The sequence below is a fragment of the Bombina bombina genome, chromosome 6 (assembly GCF_027579735.1).
Source record: "Bombina bombina isolate aBomBom1 chromosome 6, aBomBom1.pri, whole genome shotgun sequence".
Lineage (NCBI taxonomy): Eukaryota > Metazoa > Chordata > Amphibia > Anura > Bombinatoridae > Bombina > Bombina bombina.
The window spans coordinates 39,823,496-39,845,853 of NC_069504.1; the positions used below are offsets into that span (position 1 = coordinate 39,823,496).

The window sequence follows — 22,358 nt, forward strand, 5'->3', positions numbered from 1 at the left end:
ACTGGATTTCTGTGGATTGTAAAGGTTTACACCTCAGTAATTTATGTTAAGATCATAATCGCTAGTCATATTACACTACTTAGTATTATATAAACTTGTTAGTTCATAATGTTTCTACCCAAAGTTTTGTATATTTTCATTGTTAAAGGGCGAATGTTTAAGCTGAACCTGATGCTCCAGTCTGCAATCAGTAATTATTCTTATAATGTTTAAATACATGATGTTTTTATAGTTGGTTGAATGCTTTCTGCTGTATAATGTACATTCTAGATGCTACTGTTCATTTTTAAGCCGGTACATTTTGGGTTCTCCATACAAGAGCAAGGTCCAGGTTATGCAGGGCTAAATAGCTCCCATCCTTAGTATCAGACCCTAAATATATAATGGGCATTTCCATATATATATATATATATATATATATATATATATATATATATATATATATATATATATATATATATATATATATATATATATATATATATATATATATATATATATATATATATATATATATATACACACACACATACACACTAGGCACCCAATTAGCCAATATTAAGTGAAAAATGCTGCCGTTTTATGTGCGTATATACCAATGTCTGAGCGAATGCATAATACTAGCGGAGCTAGGTTTGAGACATCTACCTACCTGTGGCCTAGCAAAGATAATACATATATACTGATATAGTTATACTTTAGGGTATTTTATTTGCACAACTACAATACAGTCTCCTAGACCACCTATATTACGGTAAACAATAGCATTATAGAGATAATTATGCCTATCCAAGTAGCAACATAAGTATATACTTCCCCAGTTGGGAAAGCCATATTGTTTATTTTGTGCTTTCATATAAAGGTAATCCAATACCCAGCATATCTATATAACAAGTTCATCTAGGAGCGCCTGGCTTCTATAGCCAGTTACATTTGTATACATGGGTGGAGCTGGAGCTGCTTAACTATGATAACTAATTTGCTACCAAATAGACTCATCTTGAGAGAGTTACTTATACATCATATATGGTTAGCTCTAAAAGAACATCTTACATTTAAAAAGTTACACCCAAGATCCCCAAGGAAATCTAAGAGACATGTCATACATAGGTCTCCATAGGGACTAGCGAAAATCTTGGTGCATTGGCTTCCATTTAGTCTCAATATTTTGACCCTTTTGTAACTGCGATCCTCCTAAACATCACTCCGCCCTCCCTAAAGTTTTTGTTTATCTGATAAACATAGGAACGTAGATTCCAAGGAACCTTCCCATTTAACTTCAAAATCAAGTATTCTATCTTTAAGCAGCAAATACTTATATTGAGCACTTTAGGTGAGCAGAGAGCATACGGCATATGAATACATTGATCAAATATTTTGTATTTTGGGTGCGGATAATATATAAAGAATGTGTGACAATATTGTTGCTTTTACTCTAGATTAATATGTTCCCATAGTCTATATCTTGTCCTCATCAGATAGGATATTAATCTTGTTTATCACAAGTAACTATCCAGAGACAGCTACTCTTTCATATGTTCTCATGCCGCCAGATTATTGTATGTTTCCCCGTTAATAAGCTTCTTGTACTTAATATTACCCCCTGCCTTATGTTTGATTGTACTATTTATACTAGATGTATATGCTACAAAGAACAGTAATATGTTTCAATAGTGCTAAAAGGAACCAAAAGGGACCCTATATTATAGAAACCCTCCTGCTATACTTCTTAATGGACGTGTTGGAGGTCCAAAGCGGCCTCACCTATGTTATGGAGGTGGAAAACCGAGGATGAACATTTGATATTTTCCTCTTATGTTATCCTACAGGTACAATTGTGATTGTTGGCTGCATTATGGTATTTCACTATCTTTAAGTTTCTGTACCTATTTGATCATATGCCACTCCATTGTTATGGTACTTATCACCTGGGTTTTTTATGTTACCTTATAATGGAATCCCTGTATGACATTTTGTTTAATACTCAAAAATATATTAAAAAAAAAAAACACTTTAGAGATTTTATTTCATGCACCAGCTCACAAATAATGCAACAACAAAAAAACAAAGAAAAAAAAAAAAAACTGTTTAGGAAGAAATAAAGTTGCATTAATGGAGTGATGTGTAACATGTGTTTCACTTGACTGGCACACAAAAAGTTAAAAGGGGCATGGAAGTCAAAACTTAAAAGGGATATTAAGCCCAAATGTATTTAATAATTTAGATAGAGAAGCAATTTTAAGCAACTTTATAATTTACTCCAATTATCAATTCTTCGTTCTCTTGCTATCTTTATTTAAAAAGCAGGAATGTAAAGTTCAGGAGCCGGCCCATTTTAGGTTCAGCACCCTGGACAGAGCTTGCTTATTGGTGGCTACATTTAGCAAACCATTAAGCAAACATAACCCAGGTTCTGAACCAAAAATGGTCTGGCTACTAAGCGTTACATTCCTGCTTTTTAAATAAAGATAGCAAGAGAACAAAGAAAAAAAATAATAGGAGTAAATTAGCTGCTTTATCTGAATCATGAGAGAATTTTTTGGGGCTTTAGTATCCCTTTAACTTTCGATTCTTCTAGCAAAAGCTAATAACCATTTCAACATCCATCTGCCCCTTTTTACCACCACATCTCTAACCACTGGTCATGCCAGATTGAGAACTAGTTTAACAGCAACATAAGCATAAATATCCTCACATCCCCTTTCAAGTTATATGAAAACCATTCTGCCGACCCAACTCTAATAAAAAAATAATCTACAAACCAAATGTACATTTTTCCAAACATTCTTCTTTTAACTGTTGGCAATTTCAATACTAAGGACCATAAAGTGAAATCTTGAAACTGAGATGACAGCCGCCAAGGATTTTCCCAGAGGCAACTCCTATGTGTTTATCCAGTCAAACTATAATGTACAATGACTATGAAATTCACACAATTTTTGAGCTGTAGTCATTTTCCCTCTAGAAATTCCCCATTGGTTTTTCTTTTTCATAAGTTTTACAAAACAATTGTTATATACAAATGGATACTTAAAAAGGTCATAAAAAGTTGTATACTTTAAAACACCCCGTTTCAGACCATCTGAAGAACTGTCAAGTAGCAAAAGGATCAAACATGAATGTCTTTAAATGCCTATAATAAAAAAAAATTGGTCGACTATCAAAGATCACCATATATCCATAAAATATTCACTCCGGATAGACCAAGATTCACTCTTCTGGAGAGAGAGGGAAAAAAAGAAAAAGATGAGATCACAAATAAAAATGCATTATATTATTTTGAAAATAATTTAAATAAAAAAATCTGCCCTCTATAATGTATAAAAAGAAACTTCTTAGTCTACAAATTCAGGCATAAAGTGACAATGTATATACTGTTATAGCGCCGAAGACAAAAGCGGGTTTTTCAGCCCACCTAGCCATGCTCTTCAACAAAAGACACATTAAAAACAAAGTAAAAATCATATGTAAATTGGGATTTTTAATTTTTTTTTATTGAAATATTTTTTTATTGAAGTTTTCCCAGTAAAACAGATACTGTAGCAATAACAAATGGACAGTATGTAAAAAAAAAATGCACTTGTCAGATCAATTCTATGAAGATCAGGTGTGGTCCAATAACTTGAGACCGTGGTAAACTACTGGAATTTCCAATTTAGCAATAGTAGAAATAGTGGGGGGGATAAGAGAAGAGGTCAGAGAGTAAGGAGAGAAGAAAAGGAGAGAGAGAGAAGAAGAGTGGTCTCACGAGGCCGGTCTATAATTGTATCTATTTCCCAACAGTCCTGGTTTCCAACACTCCTTCTCGTCTACATTCTAACAGTATCCTCCCAAACTATCCATTCCTCCCAAACCTTTAGGGATGTATTTCTTTTTTAAGTTATGCTCTAAACAATTCAGGTCACCTTTAAACCCATGTCCAAAAATGTAGTTTTCAGGGGAGAAAAAAAAACTTGATGTTAAATGACAACTTGGAAGTCAAGGTTTTAAAAAGTGCTAACTCACAAAGTAGCAAGGATCCTAACAGCCACACTGTAATGACTTATAATATTACACTAAAGTCTAAGTGACGTAAGGTTCAGACGTTTAAGACTTTAATTTATAAAAAAAAAAACACAACATCTAAAAATTTTCATTTGTGAATTCACCATTATTATATTTTCCATATATATTCTCAACAACATGTACCATTAGTGCACATTAAAAACAGAATTTATGTTTACCTGATAAATTACTTTCTCCAACGGTGTGTCCGGTCCACGGCGTCATCCTTACTTGTGGGATATTCTCTTCCCCAACAGGAAATGGCAAAGAGCCCAGCAAAGCTGGTCACATGATCCCTCCTAGGCTCCGCCTTCCCCAGTCATTCGACCGACGTAAAGGAGGAATATTTGCATAGGAGAAATCATATGATACCGTGGTGACTGTAGTTAGAGAAATTAAATCATCAGACCTGATTAAAAAACCAGGGCGGGCCGTGGACCGGACACACCGTTGGAGAAAGTAATTTATCAGGTAAACATAAATTCTGTTTTCTCCAACATAGGTGTGTCCGGTCCACGGCGTCATCCTTACTTGTGGGAACCAATACCAAAGCTTTAGGACACGGATGATGGGAGGGAGCAAATCAGGTCACCTAGATGGAAGGCACCACGGCTTGCAAAACCTTTCTCCCAAAAATAGCCTCAGAAGAAGCAAAAAGTATCAAATTTGTAAAATTTAGTAAAAGTGTGCAGTGAAGACCAAGTCGCTGCCTTACATATCTGATCAACAGAAGCCTCGTTCTTGAAGGCCCATGTGGAAGCCACGGCCCTAGTGGAATGAGCTGTGATTCTTTCAGGAGGCTGCCGTCCGGCAGTCTCGTAAGCCAATCTGATGATGCTTTTAAGCCAAAAAGAGAGAGAGGTAGAAGTTGCTTTTTGACCTCTCCTTTTACCAGAATAAACAACAAACAAGGAAGATGTTTGTCTGAAATCCTTTGTAGCATCTAAATAGAATTTTAGAGAACGAACTACATCCAAATTGTGCAACAAACGTTCCTTCTTTGAAACTGGATTCGGGCACAAAGAAGGCACGACTATCTCCTGGTTAATGTTTTTGTTAGAAACAACTTTCGGAAGAAAACCAGGTTTAGTACGCAAAACCACCTTATCTGCATGGAACACCAGATAAGGAGGAGAACACTGCAGAGCAGATAACTCTGAAACTCTTCTAGCAGAAGAAATTGCAACCAAAAACAAAACTTTCCAAGATAATAACTTAATATCTACGGAATGTAAGGGTTCAAACGGAACCCCCTGAAGAACTGAAAGAACTAAATTGAGACTCCAAGGAGGAGTCAAAGGTTTGTAAACAGGCTTGATTCTAACCAGAGCCTGAACAAAAGCTTGAACATCTGGCACAGCCGCCAGCTTTTTGTGAAGTAAAACAGATAAAGCAGAAATCTGTCCCTTCAAAGAACTAGCAGATAATCCTTTCTCCAAACCTTCTTGAAGAAAGGATAGAATCTTAGGAATTTTTATCTTGTTCCATGGGAATCCTTTAGATTCACACCAACAGATATATTTTTTCCATATTTTATGGTAGATTTTTCTAGTTACAGGCTTTCTGGCCTGAACAAGAGTATCAATGACAGAATCTGAGAACCCTCGCTTTGATAAAATCAAGCGTTCAATCTCCAAGCAGTCAGTTGGAGTGAGGCCAGATTCGGATGTTCGAACGGACCTTGAACAAGAAGGTCCTGTCTCAAAGGTAGCTTCCATGGTGGAGCCGATGACATATTCACCAGGTCTGCATACCAAGTCCTGCGTGGCCACGCAGGAGCTATCAAGATCACCGATGCCCTCTCCTGATTGATCCTGGCTACCAGCCTGGGGATGAGAGGAAACGGTGGGAATACATAAGCTAGGTTGAAGGTCCAAGGTGCTACTAGTGCATCTACTAGAGTCGCCTTGGGATCCCTGGATCTGGACCCGTAGCAAGGAACCTTGAAGTTCTGACGAGAGGCCATCAGATCCATGTCTGGAATGCCCCACAATTGAGTAATTTGGGCAAAGATTTCCGGATGGAGTTCCCACTCCCCCGGATGAAATGTCTGACGACTCAGAAAATCCGCTTCCCAGTTTTCCACTCCTGGGATGTGGATTGCAGACAAGTGGCAGGAGTGAGTCTCCGCCCATTGAATGATTTTGGTCACTTCTTCCATCGCCAGGGAACTCCTTGTTCCCCCCTGATGGTTGATATACGCAACAGTCGTCATGTTGTCTGATTGAAACCGTATGAATTTGGCCTTTGCTAGCTGAGGCCAAGCCTTGAGAGCATTGAATATCGCTCTCAGTTCCAGAATATTTATGGGGAGAAGAGATTCTTCCCGAGACCAAAGACCCTGAGCTTTCAGGGATTCCCAGACCGCGCCCCAGCCCACCAGACTGGCGTCGGTCGTGACAATGACCCACTCTGGTCTGCGGAAGCTCATCCCCTGTGACAGGTTGTCCAGGGTCAGCCACCAACGGAGTGAATCTCTGGTCCTCTGATCTACTTGTATCGTCGGAGACAAGTCTGTATAATCCCCATTCCACTGACTGAGCATGCACAGTTGTAATGGTCTCAGATGAATTCGTCAAAAGGAACTATGTCCATTGCCGCGACCATCAAACCTATTACTTCCATGCACTGCGCTATGGAAGGAAGAGGAACAGAATGAAGTACTTGACAAGAGCTTAGAAGTTTTGATTTTCTGGCCTCTGTCAGAAAAATCCTCATTTCTAAGGAGTCTATTATTGTTCCCAAGAAGGGAACTCTTGTTGACGGAGATAGAGAACTTTTTTCTACGTTCACTTTCCACCCGTGAGATCTGAGAAAGGCCAGGACAATGTCCGTATGAGCCTTTGCTTGTGGTAGGGACGACGCTTGAATCAGTATGTCGTCCAAGTAAGGTACTACTGCAATGCCCCTTGGTCGTAGCACCGCTAGAAGGGACCCCAGTACCTTTGTGAAAATTCTTGGAGCAGTGGCTAATCCGAATGGAAGTGCCACAAACTGGTAATGCTTGTCCAGAAAGGCGAACCTTAGGAACCGATGATGTTCCTTGTGGATAGGAATATGTAGATACGCATCCTTTAAATCCACCGTGGTCATGAATTGACCTTCCTGGATGGAAGGAAGAATTGTCCGAATGGTTTCCATTTTGAACGATGGAACCTTGAGAAACTTGTTTAGGATCTTGAGATCTAAGATTGGTCTGAATGTTCCCTCTTTTTTGGGAACTATGAACAGATTGGAGTAGAATCCCATCCCTTGTTCTCCTAATGGAACAGGATGAATCACTCCCATTTTTAACAGGTCTTCTACACAATGTAAGAATGCCTGTCTTTTTATGTGGTCTGAAGACAATTGAGACCTGTGGAACCTCCCCCTTGGGGGAAGCTCCTTGAATTCCAGAAGATAACCTTGGGAGACTATTTCTAGCGCCCAAGGATCCAGAACATCTCTTGCCCAAGCCTGAGCGAAGAGAGAAAGTCTGCCCCCCACCAGATCCGGTCCCGGATCGGGGGCCAACATCTCATGCTGTCTTGGTAGCAGTGGCAGGTTTCTTGGCCTGCTTACCTTTGTTCCAGCCTTGAATTGGCCTCCAGGCTGGCTTGGTTTGAGAAGTATTACCCTCTTGCTTAGAGGATGTAGCACTTGGGGCTGGTCCGTTTCTGCGAAAGGGACGAAAATTTGGTTTATTTTTAGCCTTGAAAGACCTATCCTGAGGAAGGGCGTGGCCCTTACCCCCAGTGATATCAGAAATAATCTCTTTCAAGTCAGGGCCAAACAGCGTTTTCCCCTTGAAAGGTATGTTAAGCAATTTGTTCTTGGAAGACGCATCCGCCGACCAAGATTTTAGCCAAAGCGCTCTGCGCGCCACAATAGCAAACCCTGAATTTTTCGCCGCTAATCTAGCCAATTGCAAAGTGGCGTCTAAAGTAAAAGAGTTAGCCAATTTGAGAGCATGAATTCTGTCCATAATCTCCTCATAAGAAGAATCTTTATTGAGCGACTTTTCTAGTTCATCGAACCAGAAACACGCTGCTGTAGTGACAGGAACCATGCATGAAATTGGTTGTAGAAGGTAACCTTGCTGAACAAACATCTTTTTAAGCAAACCCTCTAATTTTTTATCCATAGGATCTTTGAAAGCACAACTATCTTCTATAGGGATAGTAGTGCGTTTGTTTAGAGTAGAAACCGCCCCCTCGACCTTGGGGACTGTCTGCCATAAGTCCTTTCTGGGGTCGACCATAGGAAACAATTTCTTAAATATAGGGGGAGGGACAAAAAGGTATGCCGGGCCTTTCCCATTCTTTGTTTACAATGTCCGCCACCCGCTTGGGTATAGGAAAAGCTTCGGGGGGCCCCGGAACCTCTAGGAACTTGTCCATCTTACATAATTTCTCTGGAATGACCAAATTCTCACAATCATCCAGAGTAGATAACACCTCCTTAAGCAGAGCGCGGAGATGTTCCAATTTAAATTTGAATGTAATCACATCAGGTTCAGCTTGTTGAGAAATTTTCCCTGAATCTGAAATTTCTCCCTCAGACAAAACCTCCCTGGCCCCCTCAGACTGGTGTAGGGGCACTTCAGAACCAATATCATCAGCGTCCTCATGCTCTTCAGTATTTTCTAAAACAGAGCAGTCGCGCTTTCGCTGATAAGTGGGCATTTTGGCTGAAATGTTTTTGATAGAATTATCCATTACAGCCGTTAATTGTTGCATAGTAAGGAGTATTGGCGCACTAGATGTACTAGGGGCCTCCTGTGTGGGCAAGACTGGCGTAGACGAAGGAGGGGATGATGCAGTACCATGCTTACTCCCCTCACTTGAGGAATCATCTTGGGCATCATTTTCTCTAAATTTTGTGTCACATAAATCACATCTATTTAAATGAGAAGGAACCTTGGCTTCCCCACATACAGAACATAGTCTATCTGATAGTTCAGACATGTGAAACAGGCATAAACTTGATAACAAAGTACAAAAAACGTTTTAAAATAAAACCGTTACTGTCACTTTAAATTTTAAACTGAACACACTTTATTACTGAAAATGTGAAAAAGTATGAAGGAATTGTTCAAAATTCACCAAAATTTTACCACAGTGTCTTAAAGCCTTAAAAGTATTGCACACCAAATTTGAAAGCTTTAACTCTTAAAATAAGGGAACCGGAGCCGTTTTTATATTTAACCCCTATACAGTCCCTGGTATCTGCTTTGCTGAGACCCAACCAAGCCCAAAGGGGAATACGATACCAAATGACGCCTTCAGTAAGCTTTTTCTATGTATCTGAGCTCCTCACACATGCATCTGCATGTCTTGCTTCCCAAAAACAACTGCGCAATAGAGGCGCGAAAATGAGGCTCTGCCTATGATTAGAGAAGGCCCCCAGTGAAAAAGGTGTCCAATACAGTGCCTGCCGGTTATTTTACATGATTCCCAAGAATAAAATAACTCCTCAAAACTATGAAGTATTAAAAATGCATATATATCAATCGTTTTAGCCCAGAAAAATGTCTACCAGTCTTTAAAGCCCTTGTGAAGCCCTTTATTCTTATTTAATAAAAATGGCTTACCGGATCCCATAGGGAAAATGACAGCTTCCAGCATTACCAAGTCTTGTTAGAAATGTGTCATACCTCAAGCAGCAAAAGTCTGCTCACTGTTTCCCCCAACTGAAGTTAATTCCTCTCAACAGTCCTGCGTGGAAACAGCCATCGATTTTAGTAACGGTTGCTAAAATCATTTTCCTCTTACAAACAGAAATCTTCATCTCTTTTCTGTTTCAGAGTAAATAGTACATACCAGCACTATTTTAAAATAACAAACTCTTGATTGAAGAATAAAAACTACATTTAAACACCAAAAAACTCTAAGCCATCTCCGTGGAGATGTTGCCTGTACAACGGCAAAGAGAATGACTGGGGAAGGCGGAGCCTAGGAGGGATCATGTGACCAGCTTTGCTGGGCTCTTTGCCATTTCCTGTTGGGGAAGAGAATATCCCACAAGTAAGGATGACGCCGTGGACCGGACACACCTATGTTGGAGAAAGGGACATTAAACACTGAGATCGTAATATAAAATGATAAACTGTTTATATAAAAACTCTGCAATATACTTTAATTATTTTGTCCCCTTTCCCTGTTATTCCATTCTGAAATTAGGAGTTCCCGTTAGAAATGGAAGTGCAGGACACTGTTCTATTCCCCACAGCCATTGGCTGCACACTCTAGTGACCTATTTATAACTGTCCCTAATTGGCCACAGGAGAGGAGGTAACCTAAGTTACAACATGGCAGCTCCCATTGTTTTATAGACAGTAAAACTTTACTTATTTTGTCACTATTTAAACAGCTAATGAAATTTAAAAAATCGACATGTTATTCTCAGACTAATCTTTTCTTTGAATGCATCATTCTATCTACCATTTATTTAGTGTTTAATGGCCCTTTAACAGATATAGCATACAGTTACTCACCCAAGCATCCCAGATTCCTTGGTTTTTATGATGTACAGAAACATAAGTAGAGTATGAAATAAGTTATTCCTTCCCTGAAAAGGCACAAAATGTGGGTTAAACTATGGGTCACTAGAGGACTGCAAACTGTACAATTTGAAAAATGTAAAAACATTACTTCATGACTCAAACCCAGGTGCCAGGGAGCTACTGGTTCCATAAAAATTAGGCCCTGGCTTAGTCTAAAAGATACCCATGGCGCCTATAATTTAGCTTGGTGGACCCTGGATGCTTTTTATGAGCTCAGACTTTGAACAAATTTATCGACCCCTGCATTGCTCAATTTTTTTTGGAGTATTTCTATATTAGAATGTTTCCGTAAGTTTTCATAAAATGTGCTCGTTTAAAAGACATTTGGAAACAAAAATTTCGAAAGCAATGTATATTATACAAGAATGCAAAATTAGCCTAATTACATTAACAAACAAAATTATTTGGCAGCTAATGCTGCAGTTTACCACGGCTGCAACAGGAAGTGAAATAAGAAGCAAGTAAAAAAAAAAAAAAAAACAGCGGATCTTAGGGGAATTTGGGAAATATAGAAGAGGTATTGCCAGCACGCGCCAAAGGATGAAGTTAAAACAAGTCTTTATTAGTCAAAATGTAAAAACCGCGAGAACACGCCCGACATGTTCCGGCATGACTGCCTTAATCCTAAGTGTGAACTCATTTAAAAAGTTACACAATTTATAATGCACACCGCTCTGTGATAGGTTACATAAAATCATGTGACTATACATCAAGTCTAAACTTTTTGGGCGTATTAAGTATTCTGTCAATATTTTTGACAGATTCTACTGCTTTTTGGATTGTTCTACTCTCATAGCCTCTGGATCTAAATCTTTTAGTTAGATTTATTAACATTGACAGAACAGACTTAATACGCCCAAAAAGTGACACAGAAAAAACTAAAAGCACAGCCTTGGAGAAAGACAGCGTATTGTTTATCACGGAGTATATAGAACAATACAACCACATTTGTAACAGTTAAAAAACAACATCTTCCAATGCTAAAAGCAGATGATGGTCTTGAAAATTTCTCTATTAAGAATTGCAGATTTGCCTACAGATGCAATAGAACGATTGGCAATACGATTTCTACTACTAAGCTTCCATCCACTCCCTTAACCCAGTCTACATGGCTAACAAATAAGGGCATGTATAAATGCCATAACAGAGAATGTGTGGCTTGTGAGAAGGTAGACAAGGAGGTAAGTTTAGCTCAGCCGCCACAGGCTTTACGTATGCTAAGAATGTGTGCATGAATTGCAGATCAGCCTATGTAGTTTACCTTATTACATGTGGAGAATGTGATACACAGGTATGACGACGCGTGAGGTAAGATCACAAATTAGAGAACATCTATCTAGTATTATAATTGGCAAGGCTAGTACGCCCTTAGTACAACATTTTGCGCAATTTCACAATAAGAGCGCAAACACATTTAAATGGACCTGCACTGAAAGGGTTCATATCTCCCCAAGGGGAGGAAACAGGGATAAACCCTTGGCCAAACAAGAAATCAACTGGATCTTCACTTTGAAGACCAGGTATCCCTCTGGCTTGAACTCCAGCTATGACCTTATCAACTATTGTCAATAATAAAAAAAAAAAAAAAAAAAAAAATATATAGGTCATGGAACCTGCATGACAAATATAACCCAATGTTTAATACGGCACTCTAATGGATAAGATTAACTAACTTCCCCACTAGACATCATTAACTAAGAGTCATGTTATGAGAACTATTTATGTCAGACTTGTTTCCAGTAGTCAATACTGTACTAATCAAACAATAGCCCCAGATAACCTATTCACTCCTGTTTAGCAGTGTCTACTATATTTCTGATCTTAGAGACTGAGCTCAACCACTCTAGACAGATCTACATACGTCTAACATGTATAGGTTAGGCTATCAACGTCTAACATATATAGGTTAGGTCATTAAGGGTCCATTTTGATAGCAAACATAAATCACCTATACAGGGTCTGCTAGTAGCCATGGTGATGTTATATATAATTTACGTTTATTATTATTATTATTACTGCTCACTCCGGATATAGGAGTTTCACTAGCACTGATCTAATTATGTGTTTACCTTTTCCATTCGGATTTTTCTATCTGGTTTGTAGTAACACCCTGTTATCTGTGTTACAATTGGTATATGTTTTGGTCTGTGTTGAATATCTTATGTGGATTTCTACTATCCTTGATAGTTATGTATAGTCTCTTATCGAAATTTGAAACCCTAACATAGTAACATTTCCACTGTTGTATTGTCACAAAATATAAAGCAGCTACTTTTAGCCTTGACACTATTATTATTCTCCTCCCTCCAATGTGGGAATCGTAAGTGATATGATTGGATGGAGGTGTGTCTCAATTAACAAATAAGAGTCTTTTTCTATAAAAAATGGGGATTAACACTCCAATTTTATTCAGCTTTCACAACGGCAGGAGGGCGAAACGCATCAGCTGTGTTCTGACAAACCCTTCTTTTTGCTACATTATGTTGTTAGCTTTTAACTGTATACTAATAAACTACAGTTTTATTATATATAAAAATCTTGTGCTCCGCTTCAACATTCTTTTACATTTTGGACACCGTCTGTCCTCAACCAAAACGTAGAGCACTCTTTACAGGGTAAAACCCTGAATGCTCACCCTCTGAGCTGTCCAGGAGCTGCGGAGAGGTTGCCCAGTGAGACGCTGAAACGCCGATATCTATTTCCCTAACTAAGGCTACTACATAGGAGATTGCAGAAGGGAACCCAGTCTACGCCTAAAATGTCATTTGAAGGGGAAGTTTCTGAGGAGTACCTGTGATGTCATGTTCCTGTAGAGTAATGGATGTCTATACATACGGAACAGACCCCCAGTGAAGTGGTCTCCTCCTCTCCAGAACCGGACGGCTCCTTCTTCCGAGGACGGATTGAGTCTGGCTGCCAAAGCACTACCATACCGGGCATGGAGAAAGTTTGCGCACACACCCTCAGGGAAGTCAGAAGAGGGAGGCTAATAGTGGAACACGCTCGATTCCTGGAATCAAAATCATGTTTGTTTACAACCAAGAGGCACGGATCGTCAGCGAGTATTTCCCTTCTCCCTAGGACCAGACAGTCACACGTTTATCAAGCAGTTTGGGGTAAGCTGTGTTTATTTATCTACCTTGCATTCAGCTCCTAGAGTTTTCGGACATTCTAGATTATACCAACGGCTCAACCACGGCAGGTATACTTGGTTACATCACAAAGTTACTGTGACACAAGAAGAACTTTCTGCTATATTGTTTACAACTTGACACATCACACAACTAAACAACGATTTACACTGAAACCCTATTCTTGTACAATCTCATAAGTACTTACTAAGTAATCAGTACATGTATAAAAAAAAATATGTAAATAGTAGAATCAATGGGGTAAAGCTACTTCGTGCTTATAAAAATAAATATTTAAGTATGAATATGTAGGGAAAAGGGCATTAAAAAGGATTACATGGCAAAACAGTATACTTCATGGTTAGAAACATAACTGACAACGAGACCACACTCACTTGTCTCCTGAACATGTCAAAAAATATATATATATATCACAAAATTACTCTCAAAGTTAAAAGCTGAATTAAAACCTTTGGGGTGAGGGTGTCAATGGTAAAGAACCAGAATGCTTCTCTTAAGGATCAACTTGTTAATGTTACCGCCCCTTTTTGGATGTCTAACTTTCTCAATTACCTTCCATTTTAAGGTGGTCGTTACATTGTGGTGTTCTATGAAATGCTTTGCTAGCTCAGAGCATTGGTCAGAAGTTTAAATATCGGATAAATGTTACCCGACTCTTTCACTTACCTCACGTGAGGTGCAACCAATATACTGTTTTTGGTTGCAAGTGCACCAGATTAAATAGATAAAAAAAAAAAATTTGCTCTGTAATTCATAAATTCTTTGACTGTATATTGCTTTCCAGTTATTTGGGATTCAAAAGAATCAGTAATGTTTTCAAAACCACAGGGAATACACCGTCTATAACCACATCTGTGCATACCTTGATTTCCAGTCATGAGCTTTGTTGGTCCTAATCTCAATAGGGGACAGTATATTGCCAATGGAAATTCCTCGTCTATATGAAAAAGAGCAACCCTGTTTCACTATGTGTTGTAGACTTTCGTATGCGTATAACATGGGGCAATGTTTCTGCACAATATTGCAAATGTCATAGTAGTCAGATGAATATTGTGTGACAAAATGAGAAGTTGGTTTTTGTTTATTATTTTTTTTTTTATTGGTTTTGTCAGTTAGAAGGCCTGCCCTGTCTAGTTTGTCAACCTCATTTCTTGCTCTAAAGATAGTTTTTTTGTCATAGCCTCTAACCAGATCATCACCCTGTTTTCTATAATCAATCAATGTCCTGACTGCAATTCCGTTTAATTCTAATGAATTGGAACCTGTTTAGGATGATTACTCTTGCCATGTAGAAGGGTGTTACCTGCAATCGGTTTTCTATAAATGGTGGTTTCTACTTTAATGGTCTGTAGATTAAAATTTATAGTAATGTCGAAATAATTGATACTTCGGCTGTTAAACTCATGGGTAAATCTTAAACCTAACGGATTATCATTGAGATACATAATTAAGTTACCAAGTACTCCTCACCGGACCACACAAACAATAGATCAATAAAACAATGATAGGTCTGAATAAATGGTGCAAAGGGATTTCTGTCCCCATAAATACAGAGACTCCCACCAATCCATAGTTACATTTGCATACAAGGGGGCAAATTTTGCCCCCATGGCTGTACCTTGAACTTGAAAGTAGAATGCCTCATTGAATCTAAAAAAAAAATTATGCGTCAGCATGAAATGAGTAACTTCCATAAGAAAATCAATGAAATCTGAGGTATATACAGTATAGTTTGTAAGAAAATATCTAACCACTCTGATCCCCATTTGGTGGGGTATTATGGAATAGAGGGAGACGTTGACTGTAAGCCAACCATCACGATCATTACATTTAAAGTTATCAAAGTTTTGTGCCTCAAGTAGCTTGCCAATTTTAGAACAATAGGTTGGAGGATACGGTCACGCCATTCCAATAACATTTCACATAGAAAGCCTATGCCCAAAACTATAGGTCGCCCTTTTACTTCAACAAGGGAATTGTGGACCTTGGGCAAAATATGGAAAATGGGAATGACTGGTTGAGGGACAAGTAGATAGTCAAAGGTGTCTATCAATATGACCTTTTGAGAGACCTTGCTCTAAAAGTGTCTTGAGTTTTATCTTAAAAGAGGTTAGTGGATTGTGGCTGAGTGGGATATAGTCTTCCTTGTTAACTAATTGAAGAATTCTTTGGTGTAAGAGTCAGTATCCCATACAACCACACTCCCACCTTTATCCGCTGATTTAATAACCAGATCTTTGTTTGCCTTTAAGGATTCCAGGGCCTGTTTCTCTTCTTTTGAGAGGTTTTCTCCAATACGTTTTTGTTTAAATGATAGTTTCACCAGATCAGCCTCAATTCTTTTTTGGTAATAAACCAAAATTCCACCCCTGAAGTGAGTGGGGTAGAAAATGGATTTAGGTTTGAAACCAATATGGGAATCTACCATGCTATCTGCTAGATTACTATCTAGTTCTGTCAAGCTCTGGAGATCTCTCAATTCTGAGAATTCAAATGCATTATCACAAGTAATATGTTCAGTTACTGTGTTGTGTATCTGTTGAGAATCTTAGTTAAAAACATAATTTATGCTTACCTGATAAATTTATTTCTCTTGTAGTGTGTTCAGTCCACGGGTCATCCATTACTTATGGGATATATTCTCCTTCCCAACAGGAAGTTGCAAGAGGATCACCCAAGCAGAGCTGCTATATAGCTCCTCCCCTCACATGTCATATCCAGTCATTCGACCGAAACAAGACGAGAAAGGAGAAACTATAGGGTGCAGTGGTGACTGGAGTTATAATTTAAAATTTAGAACCTGCCTCAAAAAAGACAGGGCGGGCCGTGGACTGAACACACTACAAGAGAAATAAATTTATCAGGTAAGCATAAATTATGTTTTCTCTTGTTAAGTGTGTTCAGTCCATGGGTCATCCATTACTTATGGGATACCAATACCAAAGCTAAAGTACACGGATGATGGGAGGGACAAGGCAGGAACTTTAAACAGAAGGAACCACTGCCTGTAGAACCTTTCTCCCAAAAACAGCCTCCGAAGAGGCAAAAGTATCAAATTTGTAAAATTTGGAAAAGTATGAAGTGAAGACCAAGTTGCAGCCTTGCAAATCTGTTCAGAGGCCTCATTCTTAAAGGCCCAAGTGGAAGCCACAGCTCTAGTGGAATGAGCTGTAATTCGTTCAGGAGGCTGCTGACCAGCAGTCTCATAGGCTAAACGTATTATGCTACAAAGCCAAAAAGAGAGAGAGGTAGCCGAAGCCTTTTGACCTCTCCTCTGTCCAGAGTAAACGACAAACAAAGAAGAAGTTTGCCGAAAATCTTTAGTTGCCTGTAAGTAAAACTTCAGGGCACGGACTACGTCTAGATTATGCAAAAGACGTTCCTTCTTTGAAGAAGGATTAGGACATAATGATGGAACAACAATCTCTTGATTGATATTCCGGTTAGAAACAACCTTAGGTAAAAACCCAGGTTTAGTACGCAGGACTACCTTGTCTGAATGAAAGATCAGATAAGGGGAATCACAATGTAAGGCAGATAACTCAGAGACTCTTCGAGCTGAGGAAATAGCCATCAAAAACAGAACTTTCCAAGATAAAAGTTTAATATCAATGGAATGAAGGGGTTCAGTTATAGACAAACAATTCTTAACGAGAAGTGTATTAATTAGCAGAGGATTGCACCCATTAGCAAAAGGATGATTAACCCCTCAATACCCAAAAACGGATATCAAATTAAGATTTAACGCTTTAATCACAGTCAAACGCACTGTCACAGATCTGCTGTGACTGATTACCTCCCTCAAAAACGAATTTTGCAGACCCCTGAGTTCTCTAGAGACGTCCTGGATCAAGGAGGAAGAAACAGAAAGACTGTGCTAGAATTTTAACTGCGCAACAAGGCGCTAAAACAAGGTCCCTCCCACTCATATTACAACAGTGGGAGACCTGATATAACTGTTTCTATGCAGAAAAATACGTTTAGCCATGTGGAAAAAAAATCATGCCCAAAAGATTTATCACCAAAGTACCTCACAAAACGAATAACATGCCAGTAAACGTTTTAAAAACAACATTTTCAATGTCATGTAAAGTTATCACTAAGCCTGCTACCAGTCGCTTCCACTGCGGATAAGGCTTAAACATTATTTCAGTATTAACAGTATTTTCTCAGTCAAATTCTAGTCCCTAGAAAATAACTCAACTGCGCATACATTTATCAGCCTGATACCAGTCGCTACTACTGCATTTAAGGCTGTACTTACATCATATGGGTAACAGCAGTATTTTCTTAGTCAATTCCATTCCCAGAAAATAATGTACTGCACATACCTCATTTGCGGGGGACCCCGCATGCTATTCCCCTCTTTCTGAAGTTACCCTACTCCTCAGAATGTCGAGAACAGCCAGCAGATCTTAGTTACGTCTGCTAAGATCATAGAAAAACGCAGGCAGATTCTTCTCCAAATACTGCCTGAGATACAAAAAAAACAGCACACTCCGGTGTCATTTTAAAATAAACTTTTGATTGAAGAATAATTAAGTAAAAGTCCAACTCCTCTCGCGACCTCCTTTGTTGAGGGTTGCAAGAGAATGACTGGATATGACATGTGAGGGGAGGAGCTATATAGCAGCTCTGCTTGGGTGATCCTCTTGCAACTTCCTGTTGGGAAGGAGAATATATCCCATAAGTAATGGATGACCCGTGGACTGAACACACTTAACAAGAGAAATAGAAATGTTTTCTTAGTGTTGGTTGTCTAAATAAATCTGTTTATATTGACAAGAGTCTGAAAAAGATTAAATCTTGTGGTTGGTCGGTATTCTGCATCATTAATAATAGTCAGTCAAGTTAATTACATTAGTTGTTTTTGGTTGGTCCTGGCCTGTCCCGATATTTGTCCCGGTATTTGTTGTGTCCCCTGCCACACTTCTCAGGGGATAGAGTGTCTGATTGAATCTTGCACTTCCTCTTCCTGCCCCCCCCTCTTGTGGGGTTCCCCCGGGGATAACTGAAAAACCTGGTCCAGTTCTAATGGTTATGATGATAGGTTAACCTCTCCCTCATTGGTATTTGTAGTGGGTGACTATTTAGATCTAGAATTATTCTTATTTTTAGTGGGCTCAGGTTCCTGGGTAATTGCTTTGTTAAATGCCACAGTTTTTTTGACAGTAGTTGGTTTCAATATAGGTTTTAAGGGGCCTGTCTTTTGGTGATTCTCAGACTGTAAGGGGCGGTTACTCTTACTATCAGACATCCTCACCTGAATCAGTGTCAAAGCTAGTGTTACTATCATGTCCCTTACTATCTACCCCTATTCCTTCTTTGCCAGATATAAACCTTTTCTGAGTTATAATCAGCCTGGTCCCCCATGTATTTATCATGGTTTTATTAGTGTTAAATTTTTCTTTAACTATGCAATGGTATCTTTTAACATTCCGTCATTGTTTATACTTAGTTTCTAAAGTACACATATCAAGTTCAGTTTGTAAAACAATGATTTGTCTCTGACCTTTAATAAATCGATTGCCTTTAAATTCTATAAGACATTAAAAGGATATTCCAGCCAAAATTAGAAACCACATGGGTGCATTTCGATATTGAACAGAAGCAATTTTGTAATATAAATGCATTAGCAAAAATGCTTCTAATAAAAGTTAGTTGTTTCAAAAGAGTATTTAAGTATGCACCGTGCACCAGCATTTTAAACACAGCACTTGCTCAGAGAACCTTAGGTGCTTGTACCACCTGGTAATTACTCAATTTGTCAATTGCTGACATGATACAACCCCCACTGGCGCTCTGAGCAGCTGCAGTATGTAAAATGTGGGTGCACTGAGAATATCTAGCTATGCTTCACATGCAGAGAAAAATGTTAACACTAAAACAGTGATAACTTACTAGAAGCATCTTTGCCAATACATTTATATTGTAAATATGTTTCTATTCAAAGATGTAATTCATCTATGTGCATTTAAATTTTGACTGGAATGTCCCTTTAACTTAAAAGGAACAATCTGACAGTGCATTATTCCAGCGTTCAATAAAATCCTTATCTTGAACAATAAAAGTAGGACACGTCCGATATGTAGACCCCTAGGAATTATTCTCATTCTAATATATCTTTCTAAAGTCCATTTGTCCCACTTTAGTTTGATTTCTTTTTTCATGAGATTTTCAATTTGTTGGAATTTATCACCTAGGGGATTACTAGATTAATTTCTGGAAAGATATTTTCAAAGTCTTGTTCCAACTGATCCAAATTCTTAATTGATGTAAGAGAATAATAAGTATGTTCTTGTTGCGACTCTCCCATTTTGATGATCCATTTACTTAGCAGCAGTAATAATACACACCAGGATATATTCAAAATTTAAAGAGAGACTAAACTGATTAAACCAATTGAACAGTGTACAGGAACAAAAATCAATCCTTTAGACAAGTTAATGAATAAACTGTAAAAAAAAAGTGGATAAAAGGAGCGTAACACTCAAAACAGAGTAAATATGATCACAAAGATGATCATAGGGTATAATAACTTCTGGCGTTGGCACAGAACCGTCAGCTGTCAAGCTCCCTAATGCTTGAAAGAAGTCCAAAATATGTACAGTAGCTGAGCTGCCAGCTCAAAACAGAGGTAAGGGAAAGAGTCAGGGAACATTTATCCGGTATTAAAGCTTCTAACCAATGCTCTGAGCTAGCAAAGCATTTCATATTACATGACAATGTAACGACCACCTTTAAATAGAAGGTAATTGTGAAAGTTAGACATCCAAAAAGGGGCGGTAACATTAGCAAGTTGATCCTTAAAAGAGAAGCATTCTGGATCTTTACCCTTGACACCCGCACCCCCAAAGGTTTTAATCCAGCTTTTGACTTAACCTTTGGGAGTAATTTCGTGATATATATATATATATATATATTTTTTTTTTTTTTACATGTTCAGGAGACAAGCGAGTTTGGTCTCGTCAGTTATGTTTCTAACCATGAAGTATACTCTGTTTTCCCCATGTAGTCCTTTTATATGCCCTTTTCTCTACATAATCATACTTACATGATTATTTTTATATGCACTAAGGTAGCTTTACCCCATTGATTCTATTTACATATTTCTTTATACATGTACTGATTACTTAGTAAGTACTTATGAGTTTGTACAAGAATAAGGTTTCAGTGTAAATAGTTTAGTTGTGTGATGTGTCAAGTTGTGCAAAGTGTATTCAATGGACTTTATAGTTGGACCATTTGCATTTTTTTCAAATAATTAGTTCTATATTTATTCCATCTCCATTGAATGCCATCTTTACCATGTATTGTATTAATCATCCACCTTTAGACTTGATGTATAGTCACATGATTTTATGTAACCTATCACAGAATGGTGTGCATTATAAATTGTGTAACTTTTAAAATGAGTTCATGCTTACGATTAAGGCAGTCATGGCGAAACATGTCAGACGTGTTCATTTTTTTTTTTTTTTTTTTAATTATGACTAATAAAGACTTGTTTTAACTTCATCCTTTGGAGTGTGCTGGCCATACCTGTTCTATATTTGTTGCATTATCCCTGCTGCCTGGCACCTCCTCGAGTGGATCAGCCGTTGCCGATTGGAGCCATCCAGGGTCACGTGGTGGAGGAGTGTCCGTCTTCAGCTTGGTGCTTTACGGAAGCAATAGGAAGCAGATCCTTTGGGAAACAGAGCCTATGCCTATCAGTGCCTATCTGTGTCACTCTTTACACCCCGGCTCTACCCCACTACTCTTCTTGTGAAGAAATCATAGCGGATCCCCTGTTCAGATGAAAAGGCTGCATCTCCACTTCTGAGGGCGGTGAGTGACTGGTCTCGTGGACAGAGACACCCAAGTATCTATGGGACGTTTGTTACTGCTTGCTTCATTGTGAGGGGGAGCCATTAACCACCTACTACCTACTTGCTTCTATTATTGCTTATTAACCCTGCTGCATTTGGGAAACACGCCAACTCCTGCATCTGTTTGCTTTAACACTTTGCAACTCCACCTTTTTCTTCTGCCGTTTTGAGCTGGCTGCTCAGCTACTGTACATAGGGGAATTTGCACACAGAATAATCAAAAAGATTGGAGCAAAATTCCAGGTGAAGTAGCTCCCCGAATTTGTACAGCCTTAAAATTAAATAGATGGCTATTAAAAACCTAATATTAAAACATTAAGGACCACTATGCAGAGACAGAATGGAAAATGTATAATTTCCCTTTTTCTGGTGAGCTCTGATGTTTAAAAAAAAATTAATCACCTAGAGTAGATCCTTCCTTTTAAATAAACATGAGGCCCCTCTGCCAATCATGCAAGCAAGCTTCTGTCATGCATTTTCCCTTCTATAAAACGCATTCCTTTTTTAGTAGAAACTAAAAACCTCAGGCCATAAATGATTTTTGAATCTTGTTATAATCACATTAGCCCAGGGATTTTATGTACTGTAAACTCCATTAGAAAAAAGGTGGCAATAAATAGTTTGTTTACAGGTGGATATTGCATTTAATACACAAATTATAGGTACAGAGGAGTCGGTCAGAAAGAGGGCTTATATTATCTCACACATTTCAGGATGTTTGGTATCTGTCGCGCCTGTTGAGAAGAC

At 38.5% G+C, this 22,358-nt stretch overlaps 1 protein-coding gene across 2 annotated transcripts in view; it reads right to left on the reverse strand.

The window, feature by feature from the left end:
* Positions 1–2,007: 2,007 nt before the first annotated feature.
* The window catches only part of TMEM209 (transmembrane protein 209), a 65,464-nt gene continuing 45,113 nt past the window's right edge, over positions 2,008–22,358 (reverse strand). For both annotated transcript variants that reach the window (XM_053716380.1, XM_053716381.1), the window contains exons 14-15: positions 10,520–10,593; positions 2,008–3,218 (exon numbers count right to left, since the gene is read on the reverse strand). In XM_053716380.1, the coding sequence (XP_053572355.1) occupies positions 3,161–3,218; positions 10,520–10,593 (132 nt within the window). In that variant the 3' untranslated portion in view covers positions 2,008–3,160. The remainder of the gene's footprint in view (positions 3,219–10,519; positions 10,594–22,358) is intronic.